The sequence below is a fragment of the Anguilla rostrata genome, chromosome 2 (genome assembly GCF_018555375.3).
Source record: "Anguilla rostrata isolate EN2019 chromosome 2, ASM1855537v3, whole genome shotgun sequence".
Lineage (NCBI taxonomy): Eukaryota > Metazoa > Chordata > Actinopteri > Anguilliformes > Anguillidae > Anguilla > Anguilla rostrata.
Genome location: NC_057934.1, coordinates 39,319,135 through 39,345,926, shown reverse-complemented (window position 1 = coordinate 39,345,926; position 26,792 = coordinate 39,319,135). Strand labels below are relative to the sequence as shown.

Here is a 26,792-nt window from a genome sequence, read left to right as displayed (position 1 = left end):
CATACGTTATTTTTTTGGGCAATGCGTTAGTTAATGAGTGACTTTCAAACTTGAATTTTGAGTCACTGTTCATTGACACACGAACATCTGCATCTAGGTTGTCTGTATATATGTTATGATAATTTTGATGATATTTCAGTATCAGTGTTCACATAAATGGCAATTGTTAGTCAATCTGTATATACAGCAGGTGTCATGTCAACTTATCTGGTTTCAACTTCGGTTTTGTTTCATTCATATTTGAAATGACTACCTGAATGACCGCAAGAATTTAGGCAAAATTATCCTGGATCATTTTTCAATCTTGTTAATAATTTTTAATGTCAAAACTGTTCGCCATTTTCAGCCTCACTTTTATTTGTTTCAGACTGTCCTAATTGTTGTCCCTCCCCACTTCTCAGCATCTAGGTCTGACTCGAGCTTCTCTCCCTCTCTGTCTCAAATCCCTTCAAACAGCCAGGAAAAACAAGAAACTAAAGGAACTTAGGAAAGAGACTGATAACAAGGGAAATTCACAGATGTAAATATGGCCAGCGGACCAGTGAGTGAAATAGCCAGGTGTTAAACAGATGGGGTGAGTGACTGGGACTTTGTCCTCAACGTTAAACCATGTCTGTAACGTTAAGGGAACAATTTCTGCAACAGCAAAATGTTAGCTTTACTGTCAACATGGACTGAACTGAACCAGAGTACACACACAACCTTCCTCTCTCTAATAGTTAAACAGTGAGCTGCGGACAGACTCTCTTGGAGTTACAATAACAACTTCCTCTTGGTATACTTCATGCAACTGAACATATCACAAAGTAACTTCTTAAATCATTTGAATATAGCCCACACAGTCTTGTTTTTCAATACATTTAATGGTAAATGAGCCAAATATGCAAAAATGTAAGTTGTTGTATCCTGAAATACAAAAATTTTAACTCTTATTCTTTAAAGTTTTCCTCAGTCTACACCTACCACGATTTTCAAAACTAAAAGCATACTATAAACACCCGTGTGCTTTCAAATGAATATGTTGTGTGAATTCTTTCAAATGTTTAGTGAGATTTGCTTTAAAGGTGCAGTATGACACCTTTACCACTAAAGTACCATGCTACAGCTGTTGCTAACAGAGAATGAGAATCAGCATCTCAGGTTGTGTTTATGGCCTCAAAATTTGTATTTTAAATCAAATATTTTATGACCAAAATGACATCACTATGTGACATTTAAGCATTTAACAGATACTCTGATATAGAACGACTTCCAGAGTTTTTACATTTAATAATTCATATAGCTGGATATTAACTGAAGCAATTCAGGTTTAGTGCCTTGCTCAAAGGTACAATAGCAGTAGTGCACTAGCAATTTGACCTACAACTTTTGAGTTGTAAAGCCAGTTCCCCAACAGTTATGCTATACTGCCACCAACAAATTTAACGGCACGACCGGAGCTGCTTAAGTCTTGCTGGTGTTCATATTTGGTAGCACCATTACAATGGCAGATGGTGCAAGCAAGTGACCTGCTCCAGTTGGCCCACTGAAATCATTAGCATCTGAGGCCAAGAGAAATATGAATATGTCAACAGCAAACCAAAGTAATAAAAGCCAATTAGAGAGAGCATGTTCCAAGACAAGTCAACTTTGGTGAATTCATTAACTAACATGGCCATAGTTGTGTTTGAAAATGGCAGGTAGGCCCTTTGGCTACCATAGCTATCAGATATATCTATGGTTTTGAAAGAGGAGTGGTTGATGGGGCACATTTGGCAAGACTAAGATTATTGAGGTTTCATGAAAAACAGTGATGTTGGCATGGAAGTTTGAGGGCATGAACTTGGGGCAACTGTGGTTGAAAGCACATACTCCCGGACCATGATGTCCATGCAACAAGTCTGAGATACAAGGCTAAACAGATGTTCAAACAAATTGGATGACTGCTCATATTCATTTAGGGAAATGAATGACTTCAAGATAAACAATACTGCATGAGACGAAAATGAATCGCCTACCATTGGTCACCAAAAATTCCAAAAGGGGTCATTTGTTTATCAAGTAAAAGTAAACATAAACAGAACTTCAGAGTCTCAGCTAGTACTTTCACCAACACCATACTGAAAAGGTTGGGGTTTAACAGCATGCATTTAGTTCAGCAACAGAAGTCGCCCTTACTCAGTTGTTATACCTGTACAAAAATGTATGTTTTGCTAATTTCTTGTAAAATTTAATGTTGATAAACAAGGGGATGACGCAAAATCTGCAGAAGGGTTGCAAATGTCAGACCCAACAGTAACTACACACTGCACTCTTGGGGTTTATTTACAATTCATTACAATTATATTTGTTGCCCACTGGAGTTACCAGACTGTCGGCACTGGCATGGTCCAGATTTGATTCAAGACAGTGGGGCTCATCCATACTCGAACCAAATGAGCCACCCAGTAGCCTCCAAATGTAGTGACATTTAAAAATATAAACATGCATGCACTTTTAACTTTACTTCATATTATTAATTTGAACAGAATGGCATATGCTTAGCACAGTTGCTAATACACATCCGGTTATTCGCAAATTCCAGCTTGTTTTTTCCCCCTCTAAAGTCGTATGAAAAAATCTGAAGTCACAGGTCACGGTTTTGGGCTGGTTTGGAAACTTAATATGCAACTAGGTTTTTTTTCTTCACATTTCTGGCTACTATTGTTCAACAACACAAGCTGGCTAACTAAGCTATTCTGCCCCCCACCCCCTCCCCGGTCCGCAATCACAAAGATCAAAAACAATTTCCACATGCACGGAGCAGGTAAAGCTTTCTCCTTTTCTGCTTATTGTGTAATAATTATATTATATGAATGAAATCAGAAACTGTGCTGCGTTGTTAGCGATGCAGCACTCATAATGTTACCAATGCTAACACGCAGCAAAGCTGTCATGGCCACTTGTCAGAAAGATTAGAATTTATTTTTGGACTGTTGCAGTTACAAAGACAGAACTCATGTTAGACTACTACTTTCTTTGTGCACTTACTCAGCTGACGTGGAGGGGAGGTGGGGAGAGGGCTAACCAATAAATGTTAAATGTGACACGCAGACAATTTGTCACATCTGTTTAGGATATGTAAAATACTTAATATGAATTACTTAATATTTACTTAATTTAATATATGCAATGGACTATTATTGTGCGAGAGGTTACAGACCCCTGCCAACCTCCCTTCCCCATAGACTACCACCACAAATCATTTACAGACCTGTGGGAAACACTGAATGACACTCAGGACAGTCCCATGTTGCAAACACACATGCAAGAAACGGCAATCTGATAAATTGAATGAATAATCTTTATTTTTTATGGTTCAAAGTCATGGGGTAGATTTCACCTCTAGCTTTTCTTATTGGTACAGTCTGCCAACACATCTGTGTAAAAGTACTGTCAAGATATAGTCTATATTCTTGCTTACACAACTGCCGGATGTCTATCTTTAAATGAACTATTCGGCCAAACTCGGGAAAAAAGAAACAACTTGTATTTAACTATGGATATTTAAAGGGTATGTATGTTAACATTCATTAACATGTCCATATCTCTGAATGATATGAATCGGGACTGAGTTTTCTGCCTTGCTTTACCAGCTCAAGTGTCATCTCAATGCAAGTAAATGAAAAAGAAAACCATGATGTTTAGAAGTGGATTCTGTGCTATACGCTAACTGTATACAGTCAGATATGCAGCATCGTTTTAAACTGTGGATAGCACTGAACAAGCAATTGAGAAATGGACCATGAACTGTGTTTTGGTGCAAACGGGCCTAATGTGAGGGAGGGGTTCTGCCGGATCAGTACGAGCTCTGGTTCTGGTTCCGGTAGCCGCCTCGCTGGTAGCCCTGCTTCTGCTGGTATCCACCCTTCTGATCTGAAAGGGAAAGACAGGGCGTGCGTCAGAACGGCACACGCACAACCGGCAGCCTACTCGACACAACGCTACATTAACACCACCACAGAGACAGAACAGTGTTTAGTCACAATGAGTTAAGTGACAGACAGAAAGAAAAAGAAATTTACTGGTGTACTTCAAGGGAGGAAGAGAGCAAAAGTGAGAGGAGGGGAAAACCAAAACAACATCTTTATAAGAAAGGGCACTCCTGCTGGTTGCACAGGCACAGTGGGGAATCCGCAGCACACTGTGACCACAGCATATACAACAGCTTTAAAACAGAAAAAAGAAAGAAAAAAAAACAATAAAGCGGTGAATTAATAAGTTAATTGTTTCATAAGCACCTCGTTGGTAACCTTGCTTCTGCTGGTAACCCCCTCTCTGTTCTGAAACCGCACAGTGAAAACAGTTTAGAGACAGCCGATGGCCGCGCATAAGCGTGTATACACACACACACGCCCACCCACACACCCGCGCGCGCGCACACACACACACACACACACACACACACACAGACCCACCTGCGCACAAACAAACGCACGCACACACACCAACTGCCAGATGACCAATGATACAATGAACTACACAATCAACTCTGCACAATTATGGCGTTTGCAGCACACCTGACACACATTAAAGGAACATGCAGGTGTCCAGCCAGAGATGCCTCAATGCTTGTATGCTTGGACAGGTCATCCCAACTGATTTCCACTGTTTACACCAAGGGATCGTTTTGTCACTTTTCAGTGTATTGCAGGAAGCCTTCAAAATCTTTTGCAGGCCTTCTTACCTCTCTGATATCCCTGCTTCTGTTGGTATCCACCCTTCTGGTCTGTAAGAGATGAAAACCAGTATCCCGATTAGAAAGCATGACACATTGATGACATATCAGCATTTTCAATGACAGAATATTGACTGTTCTAAAAACGGAAATATTAACACCCACTAAATCCATAGTACAACAGCAGGCAGGGTTGCACGGTATACCGGTACTGGAATAGTATGAAATACAGAACTTGAAAACCGTAATATACCAGCATTTTGAAAATTCCAATATTTTTTTGCACGTCATATTTGTGAAGTGACACTTGTAGAAAGCATTGTGTGAAGATCTGCCACTGCAGTAGTTACCCCTGTTGAAGTAGCCCCCATAGATGCCCTGCTTGAGGTCAAACACCCTCTCGTTGTTCTCCACCAGGCCGCCCAGCTTCTCAGCCAGCTGCAGGGCCATGTTCTGCAGGGAGGTGGGCTCCGTGCGGTGCATCACCACTGTCTGTGTGGGCTGATCCAGAGATGCCTACAGGAGGGCAGGGGCGACAACCAATCAGAGGTCAGAAAGCATTACAGCACCGCACTGATCACATGTGCACCTATACTCCTCAAGGGAGGCCAATAGGCAGTTTACCATGGCCTCAAATGTCATGCAATCTTGCCAATGATGACCTTGCAAAAGGTGAATGAACACACAGGAAGCCAGTGAATGCCAACAGCTGGAATCCCCACAAAACTTGCTTACCATGAGCTCTTCGTTAATGATCATCTTGCTGATGATGCTGTGGACTGTGGGCAACTCAAGCTCAAACATCTCTGAGAGGGTCTCCATGCTAAAGAAGAGAGAGACACTTAGAAGGGCTCAGAACACACACACTCACTGGGCAACACAAACCTAGTCCTGTGAGAGAGTGCCTAGTGGGCCCTTCAGTAAAAGCTTTCTGAACAATTCCAGGCATGGAGTATAATAAGTTCACCATTCTCAGCGTAAAGGAGACTGAATACCTGATGGAGTCGTAGACACTGCTGTAGGTGAACAGGTAGGTGCGCAGAGACTCTTCCTGGATCTTCCTGCAATCAAAAAAGCACCCAAACAGAATCGCAATGGTGAGAAACAAAAATCACACTTGCATTCAGGTGCCAGGAGATAATGATGATTAAAATAAGACTCATAAACCCGATCCTATGTGCTTTGTGAACGTGAACTCCGTGGCTGACGGACCCCACCTGACGAGCATCTCGCGGACCCTCTGCGTCTCGGGGAACAGGTCCCACACCTTGCTGTTCATCTTCTCATTGATGATGAAGGAGTGGCAGGTGCGCCAGTCGCCCATCTTCATGGCCTTGCTAGCGGCCACCACGTGCTCACGCATGCTCTCGGGAGGCCCTGAGGTCAACCCAGAGGAGAGAGCTCACATTCTGCACTCGACTGATTTCCACAGAATTACAGGGAGGCACCACTGACTGCTGGACCATGTAAATAATACTTTTCCGGATGGAATAAAACTATTTCAGGACCTCGCATTGTCAAACCACATGCTGTATTTGTTGATGCAAAAAACTTAAATATTTCAAACAAACCATAAAACATATTTACATCAAAAAGAATATTGCCCATGTGTCTATTCCTGCCTCAGTAATAGTGGTACAACCCCCCCCCCCCCACAAAAAACGGTAAACTAATCCCAATGCTCTGTATAGTGCTGCAATGCATTGGGCACTCGGTGACCCCAAAAGCTGCTACACTGGAGGAGCCAGTCACAAGTCAGGAAGAATGAAGAATGGGGGTTGATAGTTACCCAACAGGGGCTGCCTCTCTCCAACCCTGAGCTGGTGGTGGAACTGCTTGCTGATCATCCTGCGTCGGGCGTCAAACTCGTGCGCCGCCATGTAGGGGATCTCCAGCAGCATGGCGGACACCAGGTAAACGCACTCCAGGAGCTCCAGGTTAATGTGCATGTGGAATGGCACCTAAGGACCAAAGAGGCTCAATACCAACCAGGACACCGACATTCAGAAGCTATACTGATATGGACTGAAAGCAGCTAAACTGAAATGGTCTATGCTATTCTACTGGGTCCTCCTCCCAATTTATGGTTGAACAAGCTCCTTTCAGACACTGCCTCCAGCAAAACCGAATGACATTACATTTATTTGGCAGATGCTTTTATCCAAAGCGACGTACAATAAGTGCATACTGAAGGTCATTTGAACAACTACAAAACACAGGTCCAACCAGGTACAATGCTCATTTTGTAACAGTTATGATTGGACAGTTAGCGGTGAAATATTCAGTGCTGGCCCTGCAAGTTCTCTGTGGCCGTTACCTGCCGTCTCTTCTCGATCTTCTCCTGCTCGGCGTTCCTCTCCTGCATGTTCCTCATCAGCAGGCCCTGGCCCAGCAGCTCCTTGGCGCGGCCGCTGGACTGGATGTCCAGCAGGGCGTTGTGGGCGTCCTTGATCATGCCCTGCCTGAAGGCGCAGATGCCCAGCTGCACCATGGTGCGGTTGTACAGGATCTGTGGGGGGGGCCAGAAAGCGTCACGGGTGGGCTCGACTGAAGCGTGGGTTTGGCATTAGTTTCACCCGAAACCCGAACGCACCGAACATTCATGCTAACATTCCGCTGTAGGCCGGGTGTGTACCTGCACAGGGGGGTCGGCGTGCTGGATGGTGTCCTGGAGGTGGCTCATGAGCATGAGGTCCCGGGCCTGGTACCAGCGGCTGTGCAGGGCGTGGTGGTAGATGTGGCACAGGATGGCGCAGGTGCGGATGCGGTCGGTGCGATCCTTGGCGTAGATGAACTTGCAGAGGCGGTCCATCACCACGGCGCTGTCCTCGCCCTCGCTCTCCTCCTGGTCCTGCTCAGACTGAGGAGGGGGAAATAGCGATGGTTAATACTCACCCAGCTGAAGACTGTATCCCAGCTAATACAAAATGGAATCACAATGTTACTGGAATGTTCTGTCAATGTTTTAACATTGCCACTGCATGGCGGCAACATTGTGGGAATGTTTTGTGCTAGCTGGGAGGTGATCCCTGCCTCAGTTCAGACAAAATAAACGCATCGAAACAGGGAGGACGTGAAAGCACTCGTTTCCTCTCATGTTTTACCTACGTGTGCCCCTTTCAGGTGTTCACCTAGAGAAGCATCCCTGGACCTTTGCCCTTACCTTGGACTCCCCCTGCAGCCCCAGGCTCCGGCGGTGGGCCTTGTAGTCGAACTTGTAGTAGGTGTGCATGATCCTGCGCAGGTAGACGCGGCAGATCTCCTCCGTGCTGCCCTTGTTCTCCAGGTACTGCAGCAGCCGGTCGATGATCCCGCACACGTGGCCCTCGTCCTTCAGGTTGTCCACGTACTCTGCGGGACGGAGCGGGAGAGAGAGACGCGTCAAGCCTCAGAGGGCAGCAGACGGACGGGGAGGCGTGACGGCGCGGTGTCATGTCAGAACGCGCGTGATGGGGACAGGAAGCGGGACGTAGACGAGTATGGGGATCAGGTGTCCGTCAGCGGGCGGCTCACCTTGCGAGTGGGGATCCGTGTTCTGCATGATTTTGGTGAACTCCTCGTCCATCCTTTCAACCAGAGTCAGAATACACCCTCGAACCCTGAATGGCTGAATAAAGCAGAAAAATATTACTACGCCAAGCAGATGAGCACTCTCTATAACACAGTAGAAGCTGCCAGATACAAATGGAAATTGTTCAGTATTGAGGTTTGAAAACTGATGTCAAAACACACCAGATACAAAAATGTGAACACTGGCTGTGATTGTTATGATATAATAGCATTCCAATATTTCTACTTTTATTTTGCAGCTGTAGTTTAATAACCACTAATGAAAACAGTAGTAATCTGGATCTCAGATCTCTTTTCATATCTTGTTTAGTTGACCTACCAGTCCATAACTAATTTTCACATCCCTGAGGTTGTAGTGTACATCAAAATATTCATACCTGGTCAGATACGGCCAAGTTTTCACTATCCTCTGCAATATTTTCTCCAATGAAAATGTTGCTGTTGTCAAACAAGATGTCCAGCAGTTCATCAATACATTCCAGGCACTTCTTCCACATATCAGCCTGGAAAAGCCAAAGAGAGAATAAGGTTTATACAGCCCACACAAGACTGGACACAGGAGAGTTGGAACCATTGAGAAAGGCCAGATGGGGGTTTGCACGAACAGGCAAGATTCATAACACCAACAATGACAGTGCAACGGTATCATTCAATAGATTGCTTTGACATCTTTGTTCACCTCCAGCCTCTCAACTCCCACAAATATCCAAAAGACTGCTTATTTATGGATGTATTGTCATAAATAAATGCATAAAACACTACAAAGACTAGACAAGTCTGACCTTCATGAACGCAGCTAGGTTGGGGTTGTAGTCATAAAGCGAGGCGACGATGTTGAATTTAATCTTGACCAGGATGCCCTCTCCCAGGTTGTTCTCCATGGAGATGGCAGCCAGGGCGTGGAGAAGCTCAATCTGGGCAGCTCTGAAGCACAGGGGTACAGTGAACAGTCAGGGTGCGGGGATAAGTCTTAATGCAGGTCGTGTTCAAGACTCAAAACGTTTGCTCTGCCACAGTAGAGGGGTACGGTTCCAAACGACATCAGAACACAGCCACCTTTACATGTTGACTGCGGAGGGGGCCATTGCAACAGCGGTGCGGGTACTTGTGGCACAGGTTTCACGAGGGGGTTTTAAAGCCGGCGGATTTTGGGATGCTCATTCTACCTGTCAGTCCCCTTCTTGCCACGAGCCTGCAGGATCTCGTTGAGCTTCTTCACAACGACAGCAGTGTTGATTTCTGTACCCTTAGCAAACATCTTGGGCTTTTCCTGAGAGTGAAAAGGAGGAGGCAGAGAACAGGAACTGGCTTACTGCGCAGAAAATTACATGGGACATGGTAAATGGTAAATGGACTGCATTTATATAGCGCTTTTATCCAAAGCGCTTTACAATTGATGCCTCTCATTCGCCAGAGCAGTTAGGGGTTAGGGGTTAGGTGTCTTGCTCAAGGACACTTTGACACGCCCAGGGCGGGGTTTGAACCGGCAACCCTCCGACTGCCAGACAATCGGTCTTACCTCCTGAGCTATGTCGCCCCCTACATGGGACATGGGACATCAAGTTAACACTCTACAAGTAAGGGCCCTCCAGCCCCGGAGTGCTTGTTCTATAGAGCTTCCAGCAGTTACTCATTCATAATAAATGGCCCCGTTTTGCTCATGCATTCAGAACGAAGATCCCCGGATGCAAGATGAAAATCATCCAGGGTACGGGATACTCCGATACCTTTTACTTTCTTCACCCTTTACCTTGACAAGGGGCACCCCTCCTTTGACCTTCTCCCAGCCTCCCTCTTCTCCCTCAGCCCCCTCTTCCTCTTCGGCCTCCAGACGCTCCAGCTTCCTGTGCCTCTTCTTCCTTTCCTCTTTCTTCTTCTCGCTCGTGTGCCGTTCGCCGTCCTGTGTCCTGCGAAAAACAGGTCGACGCAGTTCATACAAAGAGACACCGAAACTGCCCGGCCACTACAGTATCCAAACAGCACATCGCTCCACAGCAGGGGATGGATCCACATATTCAAATACCTGAAATTATCTTCAACCCTAAAAACTGAATTCAATTCACTGTTGGCATTTATTTATTTTACAGTGCCATAAGAGTGAATAAATGGCTGTGAATAAATTAAAACAGACTGTTTGCTAATTATATCGCTGGTCTGAAGTCCACCCAGAGCTCAATTTAAGTAAAAGGTGTGTGAAATGGGGCACAGTTAGCCCTGAGCCACTCTTGTGAGGGAATATGGATTTAACTAACAAAGAGCAGACTGAAACCACTTAAAGGAAGGGAAGGAAGATGAGTACCAAATTAATAAAAATATACAAATGGCCAGGGAGACTATAAAATATACAAAAGGGACTAACTTCTTGAGGAAGACTACGGCCAGAGAAGCACTCTTCCCTTCATCGTCTTCACTCTCGCTGCCGCTGTCAACAGTGTCTGCGCCCCAGTCTTCGTCGTCCTCGTCATCGTCACTTTCTGACTCTTCATCCTGAGAGAAACACACAAACCTTCAAATTGTTTTACTGGCATGGTGAATAAACATACATGCAGACAAACCTCTGTTCTAAAAGAAGCTAAATACAAGTACAACATTCACCTAACATGAATGCCAATCAAAGAAGCACTGCACCATTGTCTCTCATAGTGAACATTAAGGAAATGTATCCATTTTTGTATAGAAGTCAAATACATATTGTAATTAAATTTATAATCCAGGTTGCATCAGCATAAACAAACTTGCTTACCGCTGCCCCCTTCAGGAACTTGCTAGCATCTACAGGTGGCTCACTGGTAGGCTTCTTTTTCAAGAAGCTCTTCACAGACACTCCACCCTCCTCTCCCTCTTCTCCCTCTCCCTCACTCTCTGAAGAGGAGCCTAAAGGAAGAGTGTGCAGGAGAAACACAGGCCACAAGCAAGATGTGGTTGAATAAAATACAGTAGAAAGTGGAAGAAAACGGGAGGTATTTGCAATATTTACAGCTGTAATTAGGTAAAAGCACATCACTTGTCACCACACAGCTTTGACAGTGAAACCTACTCAATATATTTATTAAAGCCTTGTCACTAGAAATGAATGTCACATGACACAGCTTTGATTCTCCTCACCAGATTCCCCTTCATCCTTCTCTTCCTCCTCATCTGCAGACTGCTCTGGGTTCTGTGGGCAGGAGACAGTTCTTATTGAGAAATAACATTACATTGCATTTATTTGGCAGACGCTTTTACCCAACGCGACATACAATAAATGCATATCGAAAGTCATTAGAACAATGACAAAACAGAGGTCCAGTCAGAGACAATACTTATTTTGTAGTAGTTATTCATAGCTATGAATACATTAAGTCCAGTTCACATAGTAAACATTACTCTGACCTAACTTAGGCTAAGTCATACGAGGAGGCATGACAAGCTACTACAACAACAAGATAATAATACAAAGTACAATATGAGTGCTGGATGGAGGTTCGTGTAACATGAAAGTGACACATGAGGTACATGTGTAACGTGAAAGTGCTACAGGAACAAAGTAGAGGGATTTAAGTGATGAAAATGTTCCCAGATTGGGAGTGTCACACAGAGTAAGAAATGCACATTACTGTGAATGTACAATAGTGTTGGACACAATGTGGTATCACAGAGGTCTAATGAACCCCTCCATTATGGTCTCAGGGCAATCTGCAAAATTGTAACGGGCAACAACACAAACACACAGCTGCAATGGAGAGTGTTAAATGATACATGGACTCATTCAGGCAACTAACCTCCTTGTAACTGGCGATTTCAGTCTCGTAGTCACGGTTATATTTGCGAATCTTCTGTCGAAGGGTACTGAGGGCCTTGGCATTGTTCTTGTTCATCTTCTTCTTCCCCTCTTTATCCTCCCACAGCTGAAAGAGAAAAGTCAGTTAGTCTTGCAGGAGTATATCTCAACGTTCAACAACAAACCCAGTTCTCAGTGAAGTAAAAAGAAATAAATAGCTGTAACGAAGGTAATATACCTGATTGAGGTAGTCCTCCAAGTCAGCCAGAAGGCGGATGTAGAACGGAGGCACTCCCTCCTTGTCTACTATAGTCTTACTCTTGAGGAAGGCTCGACAAAGCTGCTCAAACTCTTCCAGACACTTCGCCATGTCCCGGATCTTCATGGCATTCCTGATGGTCTTGATAAGGTTTGTCAACTCCTCAAACCTGGAAACATCCAGTGACCATATTACACATGGACAGGGTGACCCTTTCAAGCAAAAACAGGTGGAGTACAGCACCGAGACTCACCTTTTGTCCTTGGCACTGCGCACCACCCTCTTGGTGTCCTCTTCATCGTCGCTGAGCAACAGAGATCTGACAAAGAATCAGAACTTGGTTACATAAGTGAGAAAGCTGGAGTGGGAGAAACAGACAGGGATGTGAGAAAAGACAAATGCCACTGACTGTTTAGTGAAGGTAGTCCCAGTTGCTTTGGGAGTTATCTCATCCCCTGAGGATGACTCCTCAGTCTCACTGTCAGAACCAGTCGCAAAGAAACGAGACATCGCTGTTCAGCTAGCGCTGTGAAGAAATAGACATAAAAATAGATTTTTTGTGGTTTGCACAGGTGTAGAGCCTAATCATTTTAAAACGCTCCCTCCTCTGGTACAATTTCCTTTGAATAACATAGCAATGCTTCAACTTCAGTTGTCCTACACAGTCAATAACTACTACTGCAATTCAGTATCAATTAAATCCAAATAATTTGCAGAAAAAGCATCTTGGCAGGCAAACTTCAAAGAAACATTCCGTAATTTTAAGCAAATCTTAATGTGCTATCGCATTGCAATCTACGGGGCTTTTACAGTACGGTCTCGTCTGTAAATCCAAGTTCAGCTTGGACTACAGATGCAATGAGAAATAACTCGCTTCAACTCTATTTACCGCGAGATCACCACGCTAGTATGATGTATTACATGTGCAGACACTCTCCAATGCTATTTGGCTATTCAGAGGAACGGACTATTGCATCGATACAGCAAAAATGGCGACCGATTTGGAAAACCACTTAACATTTAACAGTAAGTTAGCTAGACAAGATCATAAACGGTGCTCAAGCTGACTAGATAAACCATCTAATTAAGCACACCCTAGCTAATAATGGCACGATTGGCTAAACAGCGTTCGCCCGTCATCTGCTAAATTCTCTATATCGAGCAATTACTAGCGCTAGCTAGATAGCTAGACAGCTAATATTTTAAGGCGCATTTACCTAGCTAATTAAATAAATGGAAATCATTTTTGATATTCTTATGGAAGTATCCACGATTTTTTAAGTGGAACCCGCCCTTAAGTTTGACATTACATCCGTTATAGCTAGCTATGGTTAGGCCTAGAAAATTTCCTATTAGCCATCAGTTTAACCAGGACAGATGGCCAGACATAGAACGTCGCGCCTAAAATCTACAACAGACAAAAATACAGATACACATTTACACGTCAATTGATACATAAATCTCACCTTTCTACTCGCAGAAGTTATCAGGCCTAATGTATAATAGCGTAGTATTATTTAAAATCCACCTTTGCGTTTCACTAGCACTGCTGACGGCGTGCACCTCCCGTGTTAGCGGTTCCGCTAGAAAAGGAACCGGAAGTATAACAGATTTTGGATGCATTGTTGAAGTTGTAGTTCTTCACATTACTACCAGGTTGAATTAGTGTTTTGGACGTTTCCTAAACTTGCCAAATTGTGTAAAACCAGTGTTGGAAAGCATGGTACTGCCCACTAAATTTTCAGTATTGATTTCATTTTGGAATTATGAAGCAAACATGTCTAGATTTCATGAAATCTAGTCTTCTTGGTTAGTTTTCATTGTGTGATTTCTGTTGTTCTTTTTTTCAACAACAAAGAAAAGTACTGAAATACAAAATGTTTCCTTAAGGCTTTACCTCATAGACATTACGTGTTGGACCCGTCTTGACTCTTCTGACAGTTTTGTGCTGCCAGATAATTTCTCTTTTAGACCGCAAGATTGTTGCTTTGCAACTATGTACGTTTCTGCAACACAAAACACCGTTCTCTAAATGTTAAAAAAACATTTCACGTATAGTTTGGTGACAGCAGTTTTGACCTGCAGAAAGAGCTCATGTTGTGTGGTTGAATATATGGACAAGTTTGAATTGAACTCAATATTTTTAGGGTAATTGATGGCTTGAAGGGAGTAATTCAATGAACTGTCAGCATTTTCACAGTTCCCTCAGTTAACAGGCAGTCTATGCAACAGAGGTCAGGGCCATCTCACTGAATTGTTAAATGGTGATACAAGGCATCTGCCTGGGATTGGGCGTTAGGGTGAAATTAAAAGTGGCTCACCTGTGGATGGAGGGAATGGCAGCGGAAAGTGAATTCCGTTTTGTTTGTACAGAGCAGATTTTGTGTAGGAAAGCTCACAAACATCTGACAGAAATGTAGCCTAACATTTCACTTAAAATTAAGAATCATTTTAACCAATTTTAACGTTTTCAATCAAATGGATTGCAGATAATGCAGCCTTACATTCCATAATATTTCAAAGCCACCACGTGGAGAAAGTGGCTTTACTCAGTAGTGTAGAACCACCATCATGTTTTGTTTGGATTTGTTCATTTCTAATCTATTCAGAAACCAATGGAGGTCTTTTATGTGTGGGCACAGTTAATGCTTAATTAAATCAAAATACAATCTAATTAAACTCTACTTTAAAATAACACAGAAACGTAGTTACTAGGTACAATATTTCTCAAGGACATATTCAATGGCTATTCCAACGTTTGGAAATGGTCAAGTGATATTAGCTATTTTTTCTGTATACTTAAGGCATTTGGATTTGAAATCAGAAAATGAATATGAGACAAAAGTACAGACAATCCACTTCTATTTTATGGTATTTACCTGGGTATTTGCTTCACCATTTTCAGAAACAGCTATTTTTTGTGTTGAGTCCCCGCATTTTCAGCTGTGTAAAAGTAAGTTTAAAAATGACTGTCAGGTGTTAACTATTGCACTGGTGCTTCCTTTTGCATGGATTGTTCACACATACTGTAATAGAACAGTGATTGTCTGGTCTTGGTTTTAGCCTTTATTTTCTTCTGCTGAGATTATATTTGGAGTGAGAAGGCATACACCATCAGTGAGTGAAAAGTTTTGAATATTGGGTGATTAGACAAAGGGATATTGTAGTATCAACAGACACAAAGCCTGGATTAACAGAATAGTACATTAACACTAGAAGGAGTGGTGAGGAAGAGGATGCAGTAGTGACAGATGAAATTGGATTACTGAAAGAGAAGCTTGGATATGGATCAGGATGGAGTCAGAGGGCCAACATCATTGCATCACCTCACTTCAGGATAAATACATTTAGCAGCTAATATGAATTACAGCAGCTTTAGACACATTCAGTAAAGCACCAAAAGGGTATAGTGTGGGTTCACAAGTTGTTTCCGCAATTCCAGTTGTTCTTGTGGTATATTAACCTTCCAATCATTTTGTGGTCTATATGACCCACACGTCTAGTGTAACTGACTAATGACCAGTAGGTGGGGCTACAGGCTCTGACAATGCACAGAAAAAATAGTACTGTATCAAGTTGTATCCGGCAAAAAATCCCTGCAAAAAGCTGAAATGGTACAGTATCAGCTCGTTTAAGCAGAGAATAACATACAAGTGTGACCATTTTTAGGCATGAACTCAAAACATAGGGGTGTACTGTTCGTTTACTGTGCATCTACTCTACCTGCTTAACAATAGGTGGTGCTACAGGTTCCAACAATGCACAGGTAAAATACTACTGTATCAGGCTGTGTTCAGCACACAAAAAAACTGTGGGTATGACAAGTTGCATGCAACAAAGTCTAACATCCTTTATAGGCTGTGGTATTTCATCAGGTCATATTGACCCAGAACAAAACCTTAACAACAAAAATGGCAGTAAAATGTTTGGAAGGTTAAGAATAGCACCATCCTTTTAATGTCTTTTAAGTAAAAAGGGAGGGTGGAATGAGTGTAACATTCAGGGGTAGCTAGTATTGCTATTAGTTTCACTCATAGTACTGTGTCTGGTGAGAGAGGCCATTATTTGGAGCCCTTTAATGGCGTAATGAATTGTCGGTAGATTACTGGTCCAACAGATGTTTAGTAAATTGCTTGGGTTCAGCAGATGTCTACTTTTGTTAATTTTGTTATAAGCTCTTGGCTCAAGCTGTCCTGGTGTATCAAGCCCATCTGCAGTATTGATGCAGCGTAGAGTTGGTGTGACTCTACACTGATTTGTTCTCTTACTCTTATTGCATGTTATTGATCTCAGTCGGGGAATGGCATAGTGTGAGAAATACTAGTGTTTGGATCATCATTACTCTGATGGTATTTCACTTTCAGAAGAAAAGCTAGGTTGATTCATATGTAATGTATATTTGAATTGAACAAGGGTACCAATACATTTCATACAATTCTCTGTGTTACAATATGAATTACTGGTGATGTTCCAGCCCAAATGAATTCCTTATCTTTCATACTCCTATAATGTCAAAGCCTTCATCACATTTCTTTGGTAAAAATCAGGAACATGCTTTTTCTGGAGATTTGTCATTTCTGCTATGTGGCTTATGTGAATGTATTCAAAGTTCTGGGCCTTAAAGTGTTTATACTATAGTTGTCCATGACAGCCCCAATTTGAATGAGAGTGAAATACATTTTTTTTTAATTCAGGAAAACTAAGAAATTAAAACATATCCCCATCAGAGGAATACAATGGAATTGACTGAGGTTATATCCAATATCCAGTGACATAATCTATTATGTCATTGAAGTGGCATATCTCATTGACATCTGCAGTGGCATCCAAACACAATTGTACCCTTGATAAAGATGATTGTAAGAACCTGTATAAATTAAACAACACTGGTAATGAGCTTTATTGTATTCTCAAAATAATGGTGATATTACTGTATATTATTTGACACAAGTTTATGGGTTTAATAATAAAAAAAAACTTACTAATCGTTTTATTTCTTAAAATATGCTGTGCACCATCTAGCAGCAATGATAACACTACTATTTATTCTTTTTTGTTGTGTTTTATGAGATTGTTGATTGTATTAGGGGGAAGTTTAACTGCACAGAATTGTTCAAAATCCTTCAGATCTGTTGATCTGCACTTGTGGACTGTCCTCTTCAATTCAAAGCACAAATGTTTGATCAGTTCAAGTCTAGAAACTATGGTGGCCATTAAAAAAATAGTCTTTGTATGTCTTGGTTGCTTTTGAGGTATGCTTGGGGTCTAGTTCACAGCCAAGTTTTAACTTCCATAACTGGTATGTTAAAAAATAGGTTATCTCTCCCAAACATGGCAGCATAATATGTTTTGATCATACATTATAGCTCATTAACTGTGTTGTTTATTTTATACAGCCTTTTTAACATTTTTGTCAAGGGTGCCAATCATTTTTGAGGCCCCAGTATATCCACTGAAAGTATAACCACTGAAGTAATCTTTGTTTTCATTAAACAAATGCTCTAGCGATTTAGTGATGATGCCATGGTTGTTTTCTTTTCTTTTTTTGGCATAAATGTCCTTCTCATTGCAAGGTCCAGTCAGTACCTTTGTGTGTATTAATGTCCCTGTGCTCTTTCATCCTCCGTCTGTCTGGTTTCAGCCATTGAAGGGATTATTGGAGATTATTATGAGAATTCTCTCATTTATTTAGTTTCTCAGTAACCTGCAGTTTAAACACCAGAATTTACTTCATTGTGGTTTTTTGCTAAATAAATGTATTATTTTCACTGGAAACAAATGAATAAATCCTGTGATGGAAACTTCTGTCTCTCTTTCTGACTTAAAAATATGCTGATTTTTAGACAGGTAGAAACTGTACAATTTTTCAAAGTATTTCTTATATGGGAAAATGATTCCACTGACTTACACTTTTAGTTATTCAGTTTATTGTTCTGGACAATACAACATGTAAATTACCCAATAATCGTAACTGAATGTTGAGCAATGACCAGAGTTTGTATTGAGTTATTGTATTGAGTTAACATTTTTCACATAATGTAAAAGTATATTTGTATATTTGTATGTATGTATATATTGTAATTATCATTAATATAACTTTATAACTTGTGTTGCGAGAAATACTGAACGTAGAGCAGTGCTATAATTGTACAGATTAGTTAGGAGGCAACATGCCATAGTGTGGCATGAGAACATTAAATTAAACTGGCAACGTTCTCACTCTCTCTCTCTCTCTCTCTCTCTCTCTCTCTCTCTCTCTCTCCCTCCCTCCCTCTCTCTCTATCACCCTCTCTCTATCTCTCTCTCTTCTCAAAAGAGATTTTTTTCACCATCTGTTCAACCAAAACTCCTATTATGAGGATTATAGAGATTGCATTGCTTCCCATGGAAATACGGATTAGTTTACAAAAAGTAGGTTTTTGTTTACCAGGGATTTGCTCAATTTATTTCATTCACAAATCACTCACGTCAGTGCATGTATCCTCCTTTTTATGTCAGGTGTTGATCCAATCTTCTGTAAAGCTCTTCAATATTGTATTATCTAAATGAACACTAGCTTAAGGTAGTAGCTACAAAGTTACAGAATTTCTTCCCACATTCCCACATCCAGTCGTTTTATTTGTAGCGGTTTCCAATCTCCCATCGCTAGATGTACTGTATACTCTATTGACTTACTCCCTAAGTGTCAGTGTTTCTGCACTCTAATGTACAGCCAAAATCTCCATACACATTAATTATTACCAGACTTCAAAAAAAGAAAAACAAATGATTGTCCTCATATGTATCTTCACTTTATTTATCATCAATTTTAATGTAAAGTTTGAGTTGTATACACATGCATGTGTGCACAAATCAATACTGTACAAACGTGGTATTCAAAAATGTATTTGTGAGTGCTAAACTAAGAGTAAGAAAAGATAAAGCAACACTGACAGAGAGAAATATTATAGAGACAAAGGCAAATAGTTTGGGAAATAGGAAGGATAAACTACAGAACTAAAAGGTTTACATGTATTTTTTAATGGGAACAGAAAGCATTATGAACAGCAATGATCTTCTGTCACATTTTCCAGTGAGTGCTTCTCTTCAATGAGCTCTCCTCTTTCCTTCTTTCACTGGCGTGACATCATCTTAACAAATTCTTTAGGAGAGATCACAGTGGAACATACATATTAAAAACATGTTACTCATGACATAATGTGAGATTTAATTTAATGTAATGTAATCAGCTTTTTTTCCTCCAGTTCAGTTCTCACCCTCAAAGTCCACAGTCCCGTCGCCATTGTTATCTGCTTCTCTGACCACAGCATCGACCTCTTTCTGGCTCATGTGCCCGCCCATCAGTTTTTTCATGGCAGAACGCAGTTCATCTGCGGTGATCTCCCCGTCTCCATCCGTGTCAAACTGAAAGTTGGAGTAAAACTGGGTGAGAGTGAACTATACCTCACCAGGTTGGAGGGAAATATTCTAGTACAACAAAATAGTCTCCCTGAATGATAGTTCCATAGATCCAGACTCAGTGGTTTCTCTCCACGATCTAGTTTCTGGAGAAGGGACAGCTGCTGTCTCAAGCCGCGTTTCCACCAAAATTACCCGGAACTTTCAGTCCCAGGAACTACTTTACCAGGAACTAAAAGGTTCCTTCAGCCAATGGTTGTCTGCGTTTCCACCGAGGTCTAAAGTACCGCGAAGATTAGGCAAATTAGCCCACTGACGTTGTCGTCGGTCCATCTGTCATATGATTTCTTTTGTAACCCCATATTACCACCGAAGTAGCCTACGTTATTTTCTAATAACCGGGACAGCCCGGAGGGGTTTATTCCACTTATATACAACGGATTACCAACAATGACTATATATGGTTACTTTTGTATTTATTGATTTTCATATATCCTCTCAAACACATTCATTAACAGCAGAAAACATGCACACGTTGTAAACAATTTGCTGTTTTATTACTTTCTCGTCGTCAATTCCATATAGGCTAATCGCAAAATGACAAGAATAGAACGAAAACTCGGACTTGCGTGAAAATGTAAATTAGTAGTGGTACAGCCACGGTTTGCTTTCCTTCGAAGTTACTGCTAGCCGAGCAGCGAAGTGTGCCCTCCAGATGCGAACCATGCACCATAAACGAGTCCATAGTCTTCCTGGTCTTTTCGTGCAATTGAAAAATGGCAGTAAAATTGAGTAAAATTACGGCAGTCTGAAAAAGCTAAAGGGAAGATTACTAGAATTAACCTGTTATTTTACCCGGATAAAAAGTGCGGAAGGTGATTTCCAGTTTGCTTGTACTGTATCACCAATGTTAATTATGCAGAACTACCGCATACCTCACATAACTGTATCAAACGTTTTGAGTCAATTACAACGGGCTAACAAAGAAAATCCGGAAGAAAATATTCAGCAACCGAATTAATCCGTTTGAATGTTTTGGTAGCCTACGTAATATGCTGTCCCAGCACGAATGCTTAGCATTTTATAAAAGGAATACTAAAGCAAGAAAAGAACAGAAGAGCACACGTTATAATTCCAAGACGTTGACAGGCTATAACCAAAAGTAGCCTACTGCGCCGCATAACATACAAGTTTGATTTGAAGTTATTATGAAAATAAATTGGTTTGCCGCTGCATATTTTCAAACATGGCGGGTAATGGCGGAAAATAAATACAACACAAATGCTACGAGTACTCGACCAATCAGAAATGTTCAGCGCTGCAAGCTCCACCCAAAAGGTTCCTGTACTTTCGGAAAGTACTACCCCCCGAGCAGGAACGTTTTGGGGGGTAAAACAAAGCCCCCAGAACTAAATTTAGACCCTAGTTCCTGCGGTGGAAACGCACTGAGTTCCTCAAAAGGTTCCTAGTTCCGGGGTATAGTTCCTGCGGTGGAAACGCGGCTTCAGTAACTTTTACTAGCTCTCACCTCTCTGAAGGCTTCTTTCAGCTCTTTCATTCCAATCATCCCAGCAGTCTCTGCCAAGAGCTTCGGGGCCATCAGCGCCATAAAGTTCTCAAAGTCCACTCTGCCCCCCACTGAGAGATGACGAGAGGAAGATGGGAAGGTGAATATATAGACGAAGAGAGTGACAAGGACAGAGAAGGACAATTCATGTTGCATTCCTATGCTTTGTAACGGCCTTATACCATAATGAACATTGCCTCTATTTCCTGATCTTACTTACTGTTTAAGTTTTTGTTTTCTTATGGTTGCCTCGCTAATGTATCTATGGTTGCTCTATATCGATTTCTTGGCGCCTGGTAATCAGAATGTGTGAGCATACCGTATTGTTTTAAACCCTTCTTTATGGGTGTCTTCTACTGAAAAAAACACTGACTAACAGTGAGTGCATTTAATTTCTTTGATTGTGCAGCTAGGACCAGTCTAAATAGATCTGTTGTTAATAAGGTGACATATATGACCACAACAGAACCGCAATATAGCAAATGGTTTTGTACAACTATTTCTTTAGTTAATCTGGCTCTTAAAGAGATCTGTAAGTGAGTGAGTGCAATCTCTTAATGAGATTAAAGAAAAATCTAAGCACATTGAAACTCAAATTGCTACCTTTTAGGCCTGTTTCTGCTGACTACATCTGAGTGATATTAAGTACAGTTGAACCTGATGTAGCATTCTCTAAATTATTTTATAATATTCTATTATAATATTAAGGAGTTAGACAAAGGGGCATATTTTAACACAAATGCTAGAGAAAACAAGTGGAATAAAAACATAGTTTGCATAAGAGGTTGAAGATAGTGGGGCACTGACAAGGAGATCTACTCTTCAGAAAACCAATGTAGAAAATTTAAAAATGTTTAAATGCTGATTATTAAATGCTGATTAATTGTGTTACTTATCCATTATTAAATTAAGTAATATTATGTTAAGCTAGTGAGAATAGTCTATTTAAAAATAAGACTATCATTATGTAAGAAAAAGGATGAAAAAATATAAATATATGATTTAATTTCATATTACTTTCAAAGAACCTCCATTCTGAATGCGTTGTATCCAGGAGCTTCCACTGTAGTGTGTAATACATATCATGTAGCCTGCGTGTCACATCCTGTCTGTATGCAGTTGCTTACATACACATGCATATGACCAAGTTACCTGGTCACATTGTACTGTTTTGGCCTTAAATTACAAACATTCCTGTATTAAAAATTATATACAGCAGATGGTACACAGTAGCTTATGTTACTGTTTGTTAAGCTTAAAAAAACTCTGTAGTATGTAACTGTAGTATTTTGAGTAGTTTGTTTTGAAATACTCTGTGTCACATGGTTGTAGACAGCGCAAGACTCACGGTTCATGTTGATGTTCTGACTCAGCTCGATCAGCTCCATCTCAGTAGGCATGTACCCCATGGTCCTCATCAGGTTTCCCAGGTCTTTGCAGCTGATCAGTCCATCCTTGTCCTTGTCAAATTCATCAAAGGCCCCCCTGAGCTCTGTGAGGTCAACAGACAAAAGATTGGTGAAGTACCGGTGGAAAGGAGAACAAACAGTAAAAATACATACTACAAGACACAACAAACTACTCAAAATACATTAAATAACAATTTGCTCACTACACTGCAGCTACATGGGGTATTGGGGCAGGGACGGCGGAAATGACAGAAATCATGCATTGATTGATTGTGCGCATTAATATGAAGAGCAAATACACTGATTATTTGAATTCTCAAGAAAAAAAAAACAGAGAAATTCGATTTTAAGGGTTGAGTTTTACCTTCTATTTCATCATCTGCCAGTTCTCTTGCCTGCAACAAAGTTTTCAGCAGTCAATTCAACATTTTAAGTCGTTAATACCTTCAGCAAAATATGCAAGTTCAGAATGCTTTCATAAATGGATTTGGACTCACTACACTAAACTTGTATGGCTATCTATGGGCATCAATGGAAAACTTACAAAAGATATGGAACTTCTAAAGTTTTTCTTTATATATCCAAACAATACTCCACAGAAACATCAGGGGCACAGAAGCATTGATGGATTAATATTTCTGTCTTCATCCCATATTATCTTCCTCATATCATATTTCAGTCAAATATGCTTAATTAAAAGATTATTTTATTAAACCGCTGAAAGGTCAGTTGTTTGGATTAGAGTGCAGATGGAGATTAAGAGGGTGGAATACAGCAAATATACTAACAGGCTGGTAAATAGATTATGTAATACTGTAAATATGAAAAACAGCAGGTACACAACGACAGTTCATTGCACATGATACAAATGAGAGCAATATCTCAAATATGTACAGTACACATGCATGTTAAACATTGTATGCAAATATAGTCTTGTGAAAAATATATAGGGTATGACTGAACACACAAGCATGTAAACCATTTGCCATTTAAGTGCTTGTTATTCAGTTTCAGTAATTGAAATACTTATGTCATCTACCCGTTTTCATGGCATAATTTCATATTTTAAAACATAATACATTAGAATCATTGCATTCTTGTAGCTGAGACATCCACACAGCCAAAGTTGTTGAGACACACTGCACAAAGACAAGAAAACATACAGATGGTAAAGTATTCTGAAGACACAACAGTCACATGCAATAAAACATTAGGCAGGACAGCTCAGATACAGACTTACAGTGTTCTTCCTTCCCCTCAGGAAGATGCAGGCTGCTCCATAGCTCATGATGAACAGAGTGAGGCTGCGTGTGTTTATAGTTCTGTGCTTTCCTCCGCGCTGTGCCTGTCTGTGCTGCACTGTGATCTATTTAATTGTCAGTGTCTATGCTTATTTACCAAGTCACATGCATCTGTGTCTGCTGTCTGAGTCCCTCTCGGTTCAGCTTGAGTTCAACTACCTCTCTCTCCCTCTTGCTCTCTGAAAGACAGAATATACAAAGTAGAAGATTATTGGAAGAATATTTAATTGTTGTGGTTGCTTTTTTAAACGTTGTTCATATTTATTTGGGTTTTATTGAATAAAATTGATTATTTTCTCAGTAATCTGATGGTCATTATCCTTAAGTAATTTGATGATATGTTATTATATTACTTTAAGGAGTACAGTCTAAATATAGTGCCCCCTTCTTCGCTATCTTTGATGCAGTTTATTGAATGGCTCTCCTAACACAGTCATCACATATGTCCTTTAGTACACTAATTAGTAGACCAATAAAGATTTGAGTCTGCCCAAGCAATACGCCTGGGCAGTAAATGCTCTGCTCATAGAATCTAAAATCCATGTTTCACCCACTTATTATCCATACAGTTTATTGAAAAAAGCAGCAAATGCTAACCAGGGCTGCACAACCCTGCTCCTGGAGAGTTACCGTCCTGTAAGTTTTCACTCCAGCCCTAACAAAGCACACTTCATCCAACAGCTAGGGATCTTGTTGAGCTCTTAATTAGTCAGGTGCGCCAAATTAAGGTTGAAATGAAAACCTACAAGACAGCTCCAACTTTCATCCATCCCACAATGAAACATTACATTTTAAGCAAAGAAGGATTATTTACAAGCATTGAATTGATGTTCTGTCTTGGTAATTATTAATAAGTAATAATGAGTATTATTAAGCAATTATTTTTGTTATTTTTTATTTTATTGTTGTATTGTTATAGTATTGATATATGCAGTATTATGATTTATTTATTAATTTATTTATTTATTGTTTGGATACCTGATTTGGGGACTATGATTATTGTGGACAACTACCTGTTTACGCACAATTTTAAAAAATAATTTTAAAAAATTAAATAAATTTGTACCAATATAAACATAAATATGCACTTGTTAAAGGTGGTAATATTTATGAAAAGAAAATAATCTGGTGTAAGTAAGTACCTGTTTGCACATCACTGAAAAAAATTTATGTCAGACCTTCTGATACATACTGGTATTTTATCAAAGCATTTCATTTCTCGATAGTGACATCTGTTGGCTGCAGAACGTGCCTGCAGAGCATCACCAGGGAAGATATTCAGCATCTTGTGATGTCTATGGGTCAAAGACTTCAGTCATCAAACGCAAAGGATTTGCAACCAAGTACTAAATATATTTCAGATTATGTTTATTTGTCCAATTACTTTTGCTCCCCTAAAATGGGGGGACTATGTATAAAAAGGGGTGTAACACCTACACAGATTTCCTGATATAGATATAAATACCCTCAAATTAAAGGTGCCAGTCTGCATGTTAGCTTCATATTCATAGTTTTATTTTAAATGCAATATGCAGGAGTACAGGAGTAAATTTTGCCAAAACAGCAAAAATTGTGTCACTGTCCTAATATTTTTGCATTTAACTGTATAGTCCTTAATGAGGAATTCACACATACAAAATCTTTGCAAGGCTCAGAATGTGGATTACTTAGGGTATAATAGTATCATGGCGGGATATTTACCCAAACACAGCAGTTTAATTGACCCAGAGACAAAAGTTTATACACTTTTGTCAACCTTTGGACTTTGGTCTCTCAGTTATGTAAATTTATGATAATGCCCCTCAAATCACAAATCTGTTTGCATAAGAGATTTAATTCAAGGCTTTAGATAGAAGGGCATTAATACAGATTTTGTTATTAATTTTGTTATTGTACAGCAACTCTAGGGTTGCATAAGAACTGTGAGAGAGGGAAAGGGTGAAGTGGTGATAAAGTAGGGTTAAGAGTCAGCAGATGGGTAGCAGGAAATAGAGCACAGATGGATAATAGGAAATTTGAAGAAGGGATAAAAAAGGGGCAAGAGTGAGCAATGTGGATAAAGAGAGAATGCAAAGAAATTACATTAAACATCAAGATATGACTGACAGAAAAACAACAATATTATCCACAGACAAAACAGACAGAAAAACTTCAAAGTACTTCTCTTTGTGAAAGAGCCTGAAGGAAAGTACAGGTCATTGTTGATGGAAGTATTCTACATCTAAAGGGCAAAAACTGAATGAGTAAAAGCTGGATGCGTTATCTAGAGGGCTGGAAATCTAGGTTAGGAGACATTTTGACATAAACAGACTAGGTTTACCCCAATATAGCTTTTTCTGGTTGGAATTTCTGGGTGAATTAGAGAGCACAAATGTTTATTTGTAAAGAGGATCGTTTGAAGTAAAAAAACATTGTTCAGTTAGCCAATTAAAAATACAAATGACCAAGAGCAAGTTGCAGTAGCAGTAACAGTAACAGTAACAGTTCGAAGCTATGTATTTTAAGCACAATGAGCAGTATGAACAATTACTTTTTCCAGTTTACCATTATTCCTCTACCATGTGAATTTAATCCCAAGCATTTAGATAAACATTCCTAGCACTTATAATTGTCCACTTCCCAGGATGTCCCTTGAACATTATCTTTAAACCAAAAGAACATTACAGGAATAGGCTTTGGATATTATTTAGTTTTGTTCTTCAAGTTAAATAGAAATTTGAATGGAGGATAGTCTTTATTGTTAATTTTTGAAATGTTAGCAATGGTAAACAGATTTTGCCCTTCCAAGATTTTTCATTCAGAACATGTGTCAATAGATTTTTCATAGTGTTA

The 26,792-nt window shown here is 40.4% G+C and overlaps 2 protein-coding genes across 3 annotated transcripts; both read right to left on the bottom strand.

Annotated features, from left to right (window-relative positions):
- Positions 1 to 3,304: 3,304 nt before the first annotated feature.
- eif3c (eukaryotic translation initiation factor 3, subunit C) lies at positions 3,305 to 13,894 on the bottom strand. Of its 2 annotated transcripts, XM_064324552.1 has the most exons (24): positions 13,752 to 13,894; positions 12,695 to 12,811; positions 12,539 to 12,604; positions 12,265 to 12,454; positions 12,028 to 12,153; positions 11,372 to 11,423; positions 11,010 to 11,140; positions 10,626 to 10,753; positions 10,017 to 10,173; positions 9,433 to 9,536; positions 9,049 to 9,190; positions 8,644 to 8,769; positions 8,210 to 8,303; positions 7,860 to 8,047; positions 7,332 to 7,556; positions 7,014 to 7,205; positions 6,486 to 6,657; positions 5,914 to 6,073; positions 5,692 to 5,757; positions 5,432 to 5,519; positions 5,047 to 5,212; positions 4,706 to 4,747; positions 4,260 to 4,301; positions 3,305 to 3,894 (listed from the first exon to the last, which is right to left on the bottom strand). In XM_064324552.1, exons 2-24 carry the CDS (start codon positions 12,793 to 12,795, stop codon positions 3,818 to 3,820), a joined length of 2,835 nt encoding a protein of 944 aa, XP_064180622.1. In that variant the 5' UTR covers positions 12,796 to 12,811; positions 13,752 to 13,894; the 3' UTR covers positions 3,305 to 3,817. The 2 variants fall into 2 exon arrangements, with proteins under 2 accessions (XP_064180622.1, XP_064180623.1); XM_064324553.1 differs by lacking the exon at positions 4,260 to 4,301.
- Positions 13,895 to 19,071: 5,177 nt separating this feature from the next.
- On the bottom strand, positions 19,072 to 24,047 carry cabp5a (calcium binding protein 5a). Its single transcript, XM_064324675.1, has 6 exons — positions 23,900 to 24,047; positions 23,024 to 23,054; positions 22,599 to 22,742; positions 21,212 to 21,321; positions 19,542 to 19,689; positions 19,072 to 19,426 (listed from the first exon to the last, which is right to left on the bottom strand). Exons 1-6 carry the CDS (start codon positions 23,945 to 23,947, stop codon positions 19,398 to 19,400), a joined length of 510 nt encoding a protein of 169 aa, XP_064180745.1. The 5' UTR covers positions 23,948 to 24,047; the 3' UTR covers positions 19,072 to 19,397.
- Positions 24,048 to 26,792: the final 2,745 nt, after the last annotated feature.